The sequence below is a fragment of the Haliaeetus leucocephalus genome, unplaced genomic scaffold (genome assembly GCF_000737465.1).
Source record: "Haliaeetus leucocephalus isolate CR32 unplaced genomic scaffold, Haliaeetus_leucocephalus-4.0 Scaffold339, whole genome shotgun sequence".
In the NCBI taxonomy this organism is placed as follows: domain Eukaryota; kingdom Metazoa; phylum Chordata; class Aves; order Accipitriformes; family Accipitridae; genus Haliaeetus; species Haliaeetus leucocephalus.
Genome location: NW_010972775.1, coordinates 21,139,150 through 21,155,667, shown reverse-complemented (window position 1 = coordinate 21,155,667; position 16,518 = coordinate 21,139,150). Strand labels below are relative to the sequence as shown.

At 39.0% G+C, this 16,518-nt stretch overlaps 1 protein-coding gene across 9 annotated transcripts in view; it reads left to right on the top strand.

Moving 5' to 3' along the window:
* Positions 1–15,549, top strand: part of DENND4A (DENN/MADD domain containing 4A) — a 63,024-nt gene extending 47,475 nt beyond the window's left edge. For 4 of the 9 annotated variants that reach the window (XM_010572076.1, XM_010572072.1, XM_010572073.1 and 1 more), the window contains 10 exons: positions 5,597–5,691; positions 6,729–6,904; positions 7,022–7,168; positions 7,638–7,848; positions 8,101–8,355; positions 8,874–8,991; positions 9,150–9,176; positions 9,700–9,862; positions 11,428–11,492; positions 11,731–15,549. In XM_010572076.1, coding sequence (XP_010570378.1) covers positions 5,597–5,691; positions 6,729–6,904; positions 7,022–7,168; positions 7,638–7,848; positions 8,101–8,355; positions 8,874–8,991; positions 9,150–9,176; positions 9,700–9,862; positions 11,428–11,492; positions 11,731–11,867 — 1,394 coding nt within the window. In that variant the 3' untranslated portion in view covers positions 11,868–15,549. Of the gene's footprint in view, positions 1–5,596; positions 5,692–6,728; positions 6,905–6,992; positions 7,169–7,637; positions 7,849–8,100; positions 8,356–8,873; positions 8,992–9,149; positions 9,177–9,699; positions 9,863–11,427; positions 11,493–11,730 lie in introns of those variants that run through there. The other 5 variants (XM_010572074.1, XM_010572075.1, XM_010572077.1 and 2 more) reach the window with 5 other exon arrangements.
* The last annotated feature ends 969 nt before the right edge of the window (positions 15,550–16,518 follow it).

Sequence of the window (16,518 nt, the reverse complement as noted above, 5' to 3'; positions counted from 1 at the left end):
GCTAATGGAATTATATGTGCACAATCAATCCTTTAGATCACTTAGTTAGGAATTCAAAGTTCAGCATGCTATTAATCACTTACCTTCTGTCCAGGCATCCAGTGCTAGTTCGCTCCAAAGTTCGAACTCTGGATTTCCCGAAACAGAGTCTCAGGCATCGAATCATATAAATAATTTAATGGAGTGGTACAGCAGCAGGATCCGCTCAAGCTGGGTGCCTCTGGGGAGGGACCGACCCGAACAAAGAAATCCCTGGGCAATTATACCCTTACAGACTATTCACCCGCCCCTCACGCGCTCTTCACACTCTCTTCACGCGCCTTCCACGCACCCTTTGGTCCAATAGTGATTCTGGTCTGAGATCTTCTGACCCCTTATTGGATTCCTTCACTGTCTCCAGACAGGCTGTTATCTTGTCGAGTTGCAGCTGCTGTTGATGGTTGTAGCCTTGAAACCTCCTTATTTTCTGATTTACGCTGGCTCTGGAGGCCCCTGTTTTGACTAAGTAGGTACATGTTCAGTACAAGTTCAGCAAATCTAGCTACTCATGCGAAGTAAGTAAAGCCTAAGCAAACAGCATACTAAATCACACAACATTATAACTCTAAGTGATTAATTCTATTTTAAAACTTACTTATTTAAGCTAAACGACTAATACCTCTTAACAATGAGAGGCATCCCTGCTCAAGGGAGAGTTGCCTGGCGTGCAGTCCAGTTGCCGTTGAGGGAGAACTCAAATTGGACTCATCCAACGATCTGTCATTGGTAAAGGATCTCGTTGCTTCAAGGAGCAACCTTGAGAGGTGTTCCAGCTCAAGGGGAGATCGCCGCCATGCAGCCACACTGCCTAGCAGGGAGAGCTCAAAGAAGGCTCGCTTAGGCTGTCATATTTATGGGATAAAGTGGTCGGCTCGTAGTCAAATTGCACACAACGGCAGAGGTATGCACGAGACTCCTTGTACCCACAACTTCCTTTGTTCTCGCTGTGTTGCTCTGCTCCTTTGTGGGTTTCCTAGAGGAGTTCTTGGCCCAGCTACGGCTCAGGCCTTTACCTCCTTTGGAGCCTGTACCAAACGACTGCTAGTTTGGTTAAGGGGGGGTGGAGTGCACCCGTCACACTCCACCCCGTGACTACAGTCAATCCACTTATCAACTCATAGAGTGGTAGTACGGTTACCTCTTGCCTCTATGTCATAAATATGTGGCGTTTTGCAGATCAGTGGTAAGAGTCCAATTATTAGATAAACTGTTTGGTTTAAGTGCCAAATTAATGTTATTTATATACTATGTTGGCACACTTGCTGCTCCACAGTAAGCTAATAGCTTTTAGTATTAAATATTACTATTCATTAAATCATTGGGGTATTCCTTATGATGAGCAGGGAGTATTTGCTTAGTTATGTACCAAACCTTTACATATAAAATGATTATAAGTAGTAAGCATAATATTGTTAGAGCTAACAAAATCACAACTGGTTGAAGCATTAAATTCAAAGTTCCCGTTGCTGTTGGTGACCATCCAAGAAGAGTTTCCCACCAATGATGTTCTCCATAAGTACGTGTTACTGAAATCTTCAACAGCAGTAGGGTGATGTATCTTACTTTCATCTTGGAGAAGGCTGCAAGACAAAAAGGTAAATAGGCTGGTCTCGGTGGGGTTTTCCGGACAGGTTACCCCGTTAGAAAGAAGGAAAAATCTACCATGCACTAACTAAGTTTTGCACTACTGTTATCTATAGCTTCCCAGGCAAGCGGGCCACAAGGTTTAGTTAGTCATAGGTACAGTTCTAATTTGTGGTAAATTCACCATGACGGGTTGCCCTGGCTGTAATGCTGTCAGTTATTGTGGTACATTGGTAATCTTTGAATCGGAGTGCAGGGGCTGCACAGAGTACAAGCACTATAGCCTCCCGATTTTTATCAGGTTTAGGGTTGACATTTGAACTGAAGGACCACACGCTGCCATCTGGCAGGCACCAGGTTCAGCCATTCAAAACGTCGAAACACAAGATATTTTCATTGTGATCTTTAACTGCAAAGTGAATAGACCGCACGCGCTTCTTGCCTGGGAGCCATAAATTAATTTTCACGGTTGAGCACACAACACTTGCTCTGTTCATTCTGGAAATTTTAACTCTTTGCCGTCCAGGTTGCACGTGCAGCTTCTCGGCATCCTGTTGTGTTAATATTGAAATTTGTGTTCCCATATCTATTAGCAATTTCACCAATTGTCATCAAGGACCAACTAGAATGAGAATATATGGGCCATTGCTATTTATCCATTGGTAAGATTCCACTTGCTGGACAGGCAGGCCTGGTCGCTGTCCTGGCATTGCTCGTTTTTTGGCCTCGTGACCTGCAATTCCTCCTTAAGGTGTTGTCTCCCTTTCTAGGGACTGGCACCGGAGAAGTTGTAATATGCTCCTTCCTTTCACTGTTATCTCTTTTCTGGAATGCTTCAATCAGACTCAGGACAATGCCAGCAGGCTGCCTCTGAATCAGAGGTGTGGGAATGCCTAGTGCCAATGCTTTCTTCCACAGTTCATGTCTCCAGTCCCGAGGCTCTGCTTTTGGATCTCTAGGCATATTCTCCCTTGGTCTAGTTCCTGTTCCCTGGGAGGGTGTTTGTTTTATTGGTCTCACTTGATCTCCTGTTCGGGGTCTTGGGTCTGATTTTCCAGCTAACAGATCATCCCACCCCATCTCACGGGCACGGTTTATAATGCTGTACATTAATTCTGCCCAGGTAGGGAGTTGGATGCAGGGGTCATGGCTACCTAATCCCTTCTTGCATTCTGTGTCTCTCTTAATTTTATGCCGTTTTGCAATTAAGTAGGGTTTAAGAACTGCTGGGGCTCCTCTAAGTAGTGGTTTTAACATTACATAATCAATTGTGGCAGTTATTGGGATATCATTGGATTCTCTTTTATGCATGGCTTGTATGCAGGCAGCTTTTGTAATGGCTGTAGAGAGCTCGTTAAGGGATCTTATGGGGATTATGGAGGGTTCACCTCGCTCCGTAGCGTCTATTCCTCCAGCCCAATAAGCTACTCGGCTGGTGATAGAGTGGGATCCATTTGCTGGGTTGGGTCCTAAATTTAAGAAAACTCTGGGACCCCAAAAGCCATTTGCTTCATTTCCACTCAGCTTTATTTGGTCACCACCAGTTATGCAGACTCGCCACAAATACTCAGTTGCAGTTTCACCTGGCTTTCTGCTGAATTTTTCTCGTATATTTGCCAGTTGTAACGGATCCCAGGCAGTAGCTCGTACAGTACATCGTGGAACACCACTCCGAGATCCTTGAGACTGTTTTATGTTAATGATGGGTCTGGCTTCATATTCAGGGGGATTTGAGGGAAACAAAGAATCGTTCTTCCCTTGTTTGCTATGATCAGGGTCACCCCATGTATTTCCATCCTGTTTTTCAGTGGATGCAATTAACTTCCTAATCTGTAAAATGTCAGGGGGATGAGGAGTCTGCATAAGCATCATCTGAACCTTTTCTTTCAATTTTTGTTTTTTTTCCTTTTGTTCCTGTAACTGTTTCTGCAGCCGCTCAATTTTCAAGGACAGTAATAACTCAGCTGCCTTTCTGCCTCTGATTTCCCCTCTCAGATCTTGTTTTTCTCTGTTTAGGTTTTTCCTGTCCTGACAAGCGGCTTCTAGGCAGGTGCCTAACATCTTACAAATAATTTCTTTTCCTTTTTCATCCTTTATATGGCCCCCGGCCACCTTTAGCTGTTCTTCCACAGCTTTCCAATCATGCCAATTATCACGAGCCCATTCTTCTGAGAATCTGGGAGTCGGATTTATTCCATGCCTCTGTAAATAATTAGTAATACTACTTGCCATCCTGCTGACTATGCCAATTTGTCACAGATCCTGATTTAGAAGTGTTTTAGATCATTTAAAATCACCATCAAAGGTATTGGCAAAAGTGATTTTTAACAGGAATTTGTAAAAGTGCCACTTACCAGAGTTTGATGGCAAGGTTCACTCTATTACTTACTGTATAGAAGAGACATACAAAAGAAAATCAAGTTGGAGTTGATTTAGAATGATTTACACGGAGACAGGAGATGCAAAAAAGTAAGGGAGACCCTCCCGTTGAGTCACGAGGTTCAGAGTGGACCCCCTTGCTTTCTAAACTCCTTCTCGGAGAGGAGTCTAGGTGCGGCTGGATCCAGACTTAGTCCCAGACTTGGTCAACGGTTTATGGCTAATGGAATTATATGTGCACAATCAATCCTTTAGATCACTTAGTTAGGAATTCAAAGTTCAGCATGCTATTAATCACTTACCTTCTGTCCAGGCATCCAGTGCTAGTTCGCTCCAAAGTTCGAACTCTGGATTTCCCGAAACAGAGTCTCAGGCATCGAATCATATAAATAATTTAATGGAGTGGTACAGCAGCAGGATCCGCTCAAGCTGGGTGCCTCTGGGGAGGGACCGACCCGAACAAAGAAATCCCTGGGCAATTATACCCTTACAGACTATTCACCCGCCCCTCACGCGCTCTTCACACTCTCTTCACGCGCCTTCCACGCACCCTTTGGTCCAATAGTGATTCTGGTCTGAGATCTTCTGACCCCTTATTGGATTCCTTCACTGTCTCCAGACAGGCTGTTATCTTGTCGAGTTGCAGCTGCTGTTGATGGTTGTAGCCTTGAAACCTCCTTATTTTCTGATTTACGCTGGCTCTGGAGGCCCCTGTTTTGACTAAGTAGGTACATGTTCAGTACAAGTTCAGCAAATCTAGCTACTCATGCGAAGTAAGTAAAGCCTAAGCAAACAGCATACTAAATCACACAACATTATAACTCTAAGTGATTAATTCTATTTTAAAACTTACTTATTTAAGCTAAACGACTAATACCTCTTAACAATGAGAGGCATCCCTGCTCAAGGGAGAGTTGCCTGGCGTGCAGTCCAGTTGCCGTTGAGGGAGAACTCAAATTGGACTCATCCAACGATCTGTCATTGGTAAAGGATCTCGTTGCTTCAAGGAGCAACCTTGAGAGGTGTTCCAGCTCAAGGGGAGATCGCCGCCATGCAGCCACACTGCCTAGCAGGGAGAGCTCAAAGAAGGCTCGCTTAGGCTGTCATATTTATGGGATAAAGTGGTCGGCTCGTAGTCAAATTGCACACAACGGCAGAGGTATGCACGAGACTCCTTGTACCCACAACTTCCTTTGTTCTCGCTGTGTTGCTCTGCTCCTTTGTGGGTTTCCTAGAGGAGTTCTTGGCCCAGCTACGGCTCAGGCCTTTACCTCCTTTGGAGCCTGTACCAAACGACTGCTAGTTTGGTTAAGGGGGGGTGGAGTGCACCCGTCACACAAACTACCAACTGTTGTAAAAGAAGAAAGCTGAACATACGGAAATTCTATGTTGGTAGATTTTATTTTTGCCGTTGTTGGTGCTTGGGAGATAGCAGACTCACAGTCCAGCTTCACGTTTCTTTCTGTTGAATATATCTTATTTGTTGCGTCTTCTGTCACACATTTTAGAACTGCAGTGTTGTTTGACCAGAAAAACAGTTTACTAAAAATGCATATTTTGAATAACTAATACTTTGGGTTTCTTCTGTTAATAGGTTCTCTCTCAAAGTTCCCTTTACCTGACAAATCAGAGTTGGTATCTTCTTGCAGTACAAGTAGTACCAGTGTGTTTCAGAACTACGCTATGGAGGTACAAGATGATTTATTGATTTTAATTGATACGCTAAAAGCATATGTCTTTAAATATAAATGCTGTCTGAATCTTTGTTAAAGTTCACAGCTTAAAACTAATCCAGTGAAAAACAGATAAATATTTCTGTGACAGAGTAGGTTTCCTTTCAAATGCTGCTCTATAAATGTCTTTATTGTAGTCACATCTTTTGGTCTTTAAAGCTGCAGTTTTCAAAAGTTTGAGAACTGGATGCCATTGAATTCAGGTATCTGAACTGTGCAGCTAATTTTGCTTAAAGTGAAAATATCAAGTCTTTAAATAGCACTATACATTTAAAAATACAGAATAGATGACTAGCAATTTCTTGTTGTAGCTTCTAGTAAGATCATTTTGCTTTTCACTGTTACACTGCGTTTGGGTGGCTCTTTTTTTTTTTTTTTTTTTTTTTTTGGTTGTTTCAGTGGATTTGGATTAGTGACTGGTCATTTTCATCTTTTTTTCCCCTCATTTCTATTATACTGACAGTTACTACAGAAGATTGTTTAAATTCTAAGAATAATTTATATAGCTGCATAAATAGTCCTGTATGGTTATGTTTGCAAACAGCTTACAAATGATGTTATTGTCAATAAAAATATTATTGAATAACTGGCTGGTTTCACTGTGGGAAGCTATAAAAGGATCACGTAACCCACTTAGCTAAAGTATATTTATTTCATGAGCATAGTTCCAGATCCCAGTCTACTTGCTACAATAGAACAAAGGCCTGCATTTAATGAATTTTTCAGACAATGCTCATTCCAGTCATTTATCGTATCAGCTGTCTGTTAATGCAGTTTGGATTTAAGATTTAATAGTTGTTCTGAAATATGTAAGTTTATACCCAAATGTTCCAACCTAAAGCCTGGGAGCAGATATGTGACTGAACTTGTGTGCAAGTGGTGAGTAGTAGTCTTCTAAGGGCAAAGATTTTGGCTATAGTTTTAACTGCTTTCTAAAAGAGTAGTAGTTTTGAGAATGTGTTATAGTGGAGTTCTGTTATCTGCTGTATGCAGGTCCTCATCTCAAGCTGTTCACGATGTCGAACTTGTGACTGTTTGGTTCATGATGAAGAAATCATGGCAGGGTGGACAGCAGATGATTCAAATCTCAACACCACGTGTCCATTTTGTGGCAATTTATTTCTGCCTTTTTTAAGCATAGAAATCAGAGATCTTCGGCGACCTGGACGGTAATAACATTATTTGAATTTTCCTCAATTTTGAATGCTCATAATTGTGAAGTGGTTTTTGTTTGATTTTATATTTTTTTTTTTTTAGATAATACTAAGCTTTTGCTTTCCCTGCAGTTATTTTCTGAAGTCCAGCCCTTCTACAGAAAACATGCAGTTCCCATCACTTTTTTCAAATCAGAGTGGGAAGTCCTGTAACACTGCAGCTACTGTTGGCCTTGCTACATCTCTAATGTCTGTTCAAGAAGATATAAATTCAAACAGGTAAACCTGCGTTCTCTGCATGGAAATTGCTCAGGTTCTCTGCGGATATGCATGTATTCCTTACCAAAAGAAATAAATTTAATAAGATACTCTCTGAAGAGGAGAAATCGATTTGAGAGAGGATCTTCTTGGTGCTTCTCCTATATCTCCAAGTTGGCCACATCATGCTTTTTCAGCATGGTGTTTACCATTTCATCCCTAATATAAAAATTCAAGTAGGCATCTGTAATTCTGCAAATTTTATGAACTCTTTTAGGATGTTTGTGTTCATTATCAGTGCAAGGGGAAATAAAACTTGCAGTGTAACATGAACGAGTGTGGTGGCTGACAAGGTAGAATTTGAGGTGTCAGGTCGATTTTTTCCAGTTTATTTCTCTCTGTTTGTGAACATATTTGAGCACTTGGAGTAAAACAAAAAGCTGAGATTCTTAACTTTTTTTTTTTCCCCTTCCCCCCCACCCCCCCCCAGCAAATCAAAGCAGCATGACAATATTTGTGCCAGAAGTATCCAGATCCCCTCAGGAAGACGGCAAAATACCTCTGGGTCAGAATGTACAAGTCACCCTGTAGCAAGGAGTATCAGTACTTTTGGTCCATTGGAAGAAGATGAGAAGGAAAACCAGAAGATCAGCCATATCATTCCTACTGGTAGCCTGCCTGCTACTTTGCAAGGACCAACAGTGTGTAGTTTTTCTACCTTAAATGTAATTTTTTTAAAGTGTGCAATAGATTAGAGAAGTGTGAAACAGCACTAATTGGGAGAATAGAACTGACCATACCAAATTATGAGAAATACTAGGTTTTATTATTTAAACTAATATTAGTTTGTAGCTTTTAGATGTTGGTGTGTCTCATACGGAACAAAAGCATTCATAAGACTTTGTAAAGATAGTTACATTCCAACTAATGGCATTTTTTCTTTTTTACCATAGGATTCCTTGGGCCTAGAATGGCGCTTACCTAGTCCTGATCCTATAACGGTTCCTTATCTCAGTCCTCTAGTGGTATGGAAAGAGCTTGAAAGCTTACTTGAAAATGAAGGGGATCATGCAATAACAGTGGCAGACTTTGTAGATCATCATCCTATTGTGTTCTGGAATTTGGTGTGGTATTTCAGACGCTTGGACTTGCCCAGCAACTTACCAGGATTAATACTTTCTTCTGAGCACTGTAATAAAAACTCCAAGGTATGGAATCAGTTAGGAAATATTGACATATGAGAAGTGCTTGTTTTCCCGTATAGGAAATCATTAAATAATTCAGTAACTCTTAGAAATGTGTCTTACAATATTCTGGGCTCAGTCCTGAATTGGTAAAGAATGTGTCAACTGAAGGAAAGTATGTGTAACTCCAGTACTTGGGCTCAGCAGTACTTGTGTGGGGTGTTTAGCTTGTACTAGTCACATTGTAATTTATGATCCTCAGTTATAAAGAAGATAAGTTTCTAGTTGGTTTTATTGCAGTTTGATGACTAGTTAAGCAGTAGAAGGAAGTTCTGATTTTAGGACTGTAGGAAGATATGTAAAATACTCATTTGCTACATCACCAACATACTGTTCAGACTGTTTTCTCTGGTTTTGCAGCAGTTCTAAGATTAAAGCTTTTTACCATGAGGCCTATAGATGTGAAGATATGTTTTAAATACAGAAGTCCTCTGTCATGACTTTGTAATAAAATATCTTTATGTATGCATTCTTCTGTTCAGATTCCACGAAACTGTATGTCAGAGGACAGTAAATATGTTCTTATTCAGATGCTATGGGACAATATGAAATTGCATCAGGATCCAAGGCAGCCTCTGTATATTTTGTGGAATGCTCAGAGTAAGCTTTGTTTCTTGTGGTTTTTGGTGGTGTTTTTCTTTTAAAGAACAGTTTTCATTTTGAGCAACTGAAGAATGTGTTTTGAAAAAGATGGCTTTGTGGATAGTTCACACAAGATACATAACTGATTTTTGATCATACTACTTTTTGTTTTGCAGGTCAAAATCGCACTCTTTTGTTTGAGAGTGAGTGTTCAGTTTGGTGTTGCTATTCTAAGTTTGTGTGACTTGTTTTGGGAGGGAGGGAGGGTGGTTGTATGTTTAGCAGTAAACTGCTTGAACAAGTTTAGTTTTCCAGCATATCTGTTTCAAATCATTGACCAGTATCTCCAGTGGCTTTTTCTTAATTGGGAAGGGAGGAATAAGAGGGAATATGTTTCAGTGATACACTGAACTTGTATTGACAGTTCATCTACTTAGCTTGTTTTCTTATTTTTAGAATGTGCTTACTAAGAATTTTGTTGCCAGTGTTGGATCATATGCCTGAATATAGCTCATGACCCATTACAGCTGTTGAGTTTTCTCCTATGTGTTTTTTGTGTTTCTTACGTTGATATTATTTTGACTTGATGTTTATTGTTCTTTGTTCACTACATATTTGTCAACGTTTTCACAGTTTGTATAGCTTCCCACCTTTTTTTTTTTAACAACTTTCTACTTGCTGCACAAAGAATATATTTATTCTTACAGCATTTCTAATGTTTTCCAGCCCAGAAGTACCCAATGGTCCATTTATTACAAAAAGATGATGACTCTTTTAATCAGGAGCTCTTGAGAAGTATGGTGAAAAGCATTAAGATGAATGATGTCTACGGACCAATGAGTCAAATATTGGAGAGATTGAACAAATGGCCACATATTAAAAGACAGCGGTAAGAATATGAACATGCCTAACTGGAGCAAAGTTGGACAACAATAAGGCTATTGTAATATGAATTACATTTTCATAGTGTGTTTTTTAAAGAAAAAAAGCAATGGTTTTCAGCAGTGTTCTCAAATTTATCAGTCTGGTCACAAACTTAGTTTCTCCATTTTATTTTTTTTTTTCTAAAATGTTTTTCACTTTTTCCTCTCTGTCGTGGTTTAACCCCAGCCGGTAACTAAGCACCATGCAGTTGCTCATTCACTCCCCGCCCCCCCCCCCAGTGGGATGGGGGAGAGAATCGGGGAGGGGCGGGTGAGATAAAACTCATGGGTTGAGATAAGAACAGTTTGGTAGAACAGAAAGGAAGAAACTAATAATGATAATAACAACAATAATAAAATGACAATAAGAATAAAAGGATTGGAATATACAAAACAAATGATGCACAATGCAATTGCTCACTACCTGCTGACCGGTGCCCAGTTAGTTCCTGAGCTCCCCGCTGCCCCCCAGCCAACTCCCCCCAGTTTATATACTGGGCATGATGTCACATGGTATGGAATACCCCTCTGGCCAGTTTGGGTCAGGTGTCCTGGCTGTGTCTGCTCCCAACTTCTTGTGCCCCTCCAGCCTGCTTGCTGGCTGGGCATGAGAAGCTGAAAAATCCTTGACTTAGTCTAAACATTTCATTACTTGGCAACAACTAAAAACATCAGTGTGTTATCAACATTCTTCTCATACTGAACCCAAAACATAGCACTATACCAGCTAGTAGGAAGACAATTAACTCTATCCCAGCTGAAACCAGGATATTCTCCCTCTCCTCTTTACAGACACCTCTTTTTCTTCTCACCTCTGAATGATGGGAAGTCAAGTAGGGGGTGTGTATATGTGTGTATATTTTGTTATTAAATGTTATTTATATGTTAGTGTCTTTTTTAAAAATAAAAAACCCTACACTTGTTCATAGGGTGCATGGGTGGATTTTTGGGGGGTTTTTTTAAGTTTCCAGTAGAGAGCAGAAGAGGAGCTAAGAAGAGAGGTTAAGTCTCATTTAGGAAGTTTTTTTCCATTAACAGTGGAATTAGTGAAAATTATTTCCTATAAATTTCTATTTCTTGCCTGGATTTACTGATTCTTATTTACAATAGGATATATAGCAGTCTTTTCAACAGCTGGAGCATTGACAAGGTGTTTATTTGCTTGTCTGCCTGCTTTTTCAAGATAATGTAGAAATGCAGAAAAGCAAGCTCCTTACTTGTTTGTCAAATTTGGTGGAATTTGGTTGAGTGCCTTAAGTGCATGCTTCACTCTGCATGCACTTGGTGCAACATCCAGCGCATCAGTGGATGTCTTAAGGACTTACCACGAGTGATATCCATATGTGGGGAGTCCAGGGCATTCTCCAGAGGTCAAATGACAACATTTTGGAGGTGGCAGTCGGGAATTATGTTCAAAATGCCACTTTTTAAAAATAAGTTATCTTTAAACGCTTCAATCTATTTTTAATATAGACTGTTTTGTGATATATTATTGTAGTATATAAATTGACATTTCTTTTTATCATTTAAGGAGCCTTTACAGAGAAATACTATTTCTTTCACTTGTTGCCCTAGGAAGAGATAACATTGATATAGGTAAGTTTTATAAATTATTCAAATAAACATAGGTGACGAATGTATGCAAACTAGGTTTTCAGCTTCCCAAAAGAAGGAAAAAAAAAAAATCTGTAGATTAGATGTGTGCCATTCTATGGTAAGTGCTGAATAAAAAGGACTTTACAGCTATTTTTCACTGATAAGTGTACTAGCTGTCATTGTATTTGGGCTGGGGTTTTGAGCACAGTATATAGAAACTGTTTTTCTATTTCTGCAGATGCTTTTGACAGAGAGTACAAAATGGCCTATGATCGTCTTACAGCTAATCAAGTGAAGAATACTCATAACTGTGATAGACCACCAAGTACTGGAGTGATGGAATGCAGAAAGATTTTTGGAGAACCATATCTTTAAATATACCTAGATAAAGAGGTGATATCTATGATGTATACCTGTGTAAAATAACCACTTCAGTCACAAGGAACATCTCAGTCTTCAGTGTTCAAGAACGTATGTACAAATGTACTGTGGCAGAAGGCCTTGGAAAAATTAGGCCTATCTACAGTTGTGGAATGGACAGAGTGAATAATGGGCCAAATATTATTTCCCTGTCCCTTGTCCTTTCTGCAAATCAGTGTGTAGAAAGGAAGATTCTGAACAAAATCAGGTCTTTAACTTGAGAAAACATATTACAGTTCCCTTCTTAAAGAAAATTAAGTAACAGGTGGACAGAAACAATGCACTGAACCTAATGTGAGCGAAGTAAATTCTTCAAAATCTGTTGTTTACATAGAATGTTCATGATGTTATGAAGAGCATACAAAGTTGTATTATACATATTTTAAATTGTTTATAGTAAGTTGATATTTTTTTAATTTTTTTAAATTACTGGAGTAAATTTTAAATGGACTTGCTGCATAAGCAATACAGTGCTTATTTTTTTTGCAGTACACTGCTATTTATAGTAACTTGTCCAGTTACTTTTTGAAGAGTGATTTGTTTTTAAAGCAGAACAGAAAATGTTAACCTTCACCTAGACAACTCTCTAGATAGAGGATTTCTCTCGTGCACACATACCACAGCAATCAGAAGGAAGGTATGGTAAGCTTCTGTAAAACTCTACTATGAACACACTGATGTCTCTGTAAAACACTTCTGTAGAAACCTCCTTCTCTTCCTTTCCTGTTCCCTTCACTCCTCACTCCCTAGTAAAGAGAAAGCATATCAAAGAGTCCTACAGATTATGTTATGGAATCAGTCCATCTCAGCTGTTGGCATTTGTTAATGTGACCTCATTACAGATCTAATACAAAGCAAATGACAGCTGGCAAGAACTTCTTCATAAACATGCAGTGTTCAGAGTCTTGGTGGATGTGTTTGAAACACACTAAATATGACATGTACATAATGCTAATCCAAAGCCTTTAACTGAAGTACATACAGCAAACTTGCTACAGGGAATATATAGGGAATGTAACTTATTGGAGCATATTGTGCATAGTTAAATGTAGTTGGAATGTTTGGTCTCTGTTTCACAGGCAAAGCAACTTTTTTTTTTTGCTGTGACGAAAAAACTTTGTCAGTCCTTGTGGTGCAGTCATGGCTTTTGACTCATGTTTTCTTGTTCTAGAGATTTAAAAAAATGTTCTGTGCTCTCAGTCACATAGCAACTCCTCACCAGAAGGTAGGCTACAGAGAAAATATCAGAAGTCTTGTATGGAGGTGGGAAAACAGACATTGAATTTTATAAAGCACCCTAAACAAATTAAACCATGCTTTAACAAATAGCCTTATTTTAAGTAATCTTAATGGTTTTCCATTTCTAATTTCTTTCAGTTGTTGCTGTTGTAATACTTCTAAATATTTAGCTGTTACATTAGATTGTATATTTTGGTCTGCCTACCAGCAGGTATTTTTTAAAATCTCTTTACTTTGCAAGTGTGATAACACAGCAATATTTAGTTAGGCAAAAAGGAGATAAACTTTAAAGCTCGCATTTACTTCATTAAATGGAGTGAGCCTCTTAGAGGCTTAAATGAGAAGTAATGCTGCTATGAAGCTCTATGTAACCTCCTCCCAGACCTCTGTAAAGTAGTAAGAAGATGCTGCCCTAAGGAGAAAGGATTTAAAATTTGAAGAGCTGCAGGTGTATGCTGATGATAGTTACAAGATGCAGTCTTGTTGGATACAGCTTTCATTGGGTAATACCTCTTCTTTAATTTGCTGCTAATTATGTAGCTGACCTTTTTGAAAGTAACCCCCCACCCTGAGGCAGAGCTAGCCATGCTACACTTACCAACATTTTTCACATTTAATTTATTTTAACAATTTGTGATGTTCTATTTTGTACCACAAAGCTTGTAAAGTATTCCTCATGCATGAAATATAGCTACTACTTTTCTCACCCAAGGTATATGGCAAACAGTATATCACTGTAGGGTAGGTACATACCCCCTTCATTCTTCTGAACTATTGTGAAAAACACCAGGTTAGTTTTAACATGTTCATTGTAAGTACCTATTAGTGTGCATGTATGCTTTGCTCTGTACAGTAGGTACACTGTATTTACCAAGTAAAAGTCACATACAGTAGTTGCTGTGTATATAAACTCCTACATCTTTGTGCTGTGTATAAGGTAGTGTTCCTAGCTCTTTGCAGTTCTTTCCCATGTCATTTAACACTTGGGGCAGCCACTGTTCTATAGGGCCTTCAAGCCATGAAGGAGGGCAAGTGCTTTTTCCAGAGCTGCCATGGTGTGTTAGAGGTACGGAGCTATGAAGTAAGCTTCACGCTTCCTATTTGAGTCTGGCAGAAGTGACTGAGCCTGGTCCCTAACCACTTCTCACTTACATGTAGCACTGCAACTGTGTGTGCTGGCACAGGAATAGATGCAACACTTGTAATACGTGGCCCACTTTCTCCATTCCAGTCCCAGCTTAGTTGTAAGTACTTCAACTGTCTTCAGACTTGTAAAGCCAAGTTTGCCACTTCATTCAAATATCAACAGTCCTGCCAGTATTATCAGAAGAGTATATACTGTACCATGAAAAGGATTGTATATGCATCCTTCAGACAAACAATCTTACTGTGTTCTTGCATCCTCAGAGTGGCACTCCTGAAGCATTGCTGATGTTCAATTGGGTGTGCTTTTAAATTACTATATCATATAGTAGTTCATCAAGTGAAATCATTATACTTAATGAATTTTTATAAAGTCTGTTGCAAGTCAGTCCACTGTAGAAATACTATAATAAAATATATGTGGAATAGTGATATGCTTTAAGTGGGAAATTTTCCTCATTCAAGTCATGATGTTCAAAACGTAGGTCCTGAGGTGGATAATTCTTAAGCATCATACAATTCAGTGATGAAACAGTTTTCAAATCTCACTGTCCTCTATTTACAAAAGCAATTTGAGTATATTTTCCAATACTGCAAAGATGGATAAATAAAAATGAGACATATTTTCAATTTAAAATTTTGTATGAACTGAATCTTCTCCTTTTGTGTACTAAATAATGCTTATGTCAGAAACCTTAAACGCAGGTTTTACATTTGCAGTGCAATATATATTTTGCTTTACTTATGGTTCCACTGGAGTAATTATTGGAGATGAAATACTGAAATGTGAATAGAAATTGTGCTGTTTCTCTGACACTGCTAACTGTTTCCCATTTTGAGAAGGTTTGCTGTTGGTACAGTTACAGCCTGATGAATTAGACCTCCACTGGCAAGTTAAATGATTTGTACCCCAAGAAAGAGAAAATTCCCGCATGTAAAAATCTTTGTATAACAAATGGGAGATGCAAATAGTAATAATAGAGAGGGGTATGTCTGGATATTATCTCACTGGGATTTAAAAATGGTACTTTGTTAGTCTGCAAGCAGCACTTTTTAAATGAATGGTTGTAGATTTGTAAATATGTAATGTTTAAATTTTATTTACCAAAAAACAGTATGTTGGATGTTTGCTTTGGTTTGTAGTTCCTTTAAAATATGCAAGTCAGTGTTCACAATGTTAAGTTGTTTGAGTTTTTTTTTCCATCTCATCCAAAAAAGAAGTTTTACAGTGAGTCAATAAAAAGCTTAAAATCTTTCTGGTTATTTTCATTAACATTTTATTAGATGGATTAGAATGACAGAAATGTCTGCAACTCAACTACGTTGTTTGCTCACGTGAGGCGTTGTTAACATTAAACCTTTCAGGTTTGTTGATAGTTGATGTCAGTGGCATTATTTCATAGTGGTTAAGTAAAAGACAACAAGAATTAGTGCTGGATACAATAATCTGAGAATTTCAGAGATTAGTGTCGGGCTGAAAACAAAACTCAAGCAGTTCAACCTCTTGTTGTAGTATTTCTGATTCCTGGTTTTAGTTTTTATTAGTGGTAATGTGGTATTCTAACCCCAGTTCTTCTTACAGTAAGATGTAAATCCATATGAAATGACACTTGTATGCTGGCACTTACCGTAAATTTCAGGGATTGTATTGCAAGATCAGATACAGATTTAAAAGGAGCCATATGGATAGCTTTCAGGATTGTTCTGCAACTCTCATGCTCTGCATGTAGAAATAACTCTTACTGCTTTGCTTTTTCCTTGAAACCTTAGTATTACATTTCCCACGGTCTTAAGAGGGCCAGCAAAAAGCATTTTTTCTGAAGTGCATCACATTTTCTCAGAAGTATGTATAGAGGACTGGTGTAGATGTTTTATAGTGGCATTCACTGAAAGGATGAAAACTACTTCTGCATAGGGAAGTCACGGCAAACTAGCTGCAGCACAAACCTCGGGAACCGCTGTGCTCATTGCTTATATGCAATTTGAGTGAGTTCGCTTCTGAGATGCAGAATGTGTGTCCACACAATGATTTTAAGCAGAGTAGTTCTGTAAAGGCAAGCCTTAGAGGTCTGATTCTGTTCCTGCTGAAGTACAGCTCATTGATTTCAGTGAGTTTGAGCAGATTACTAAGCCAGAGTGTGTTTCTGAAAATATTCTGTGCTGAAAATCAGCTCCATTAACTTGAGGGGATCAGCCATACTGAAAACTTCATGCATCTAAATCA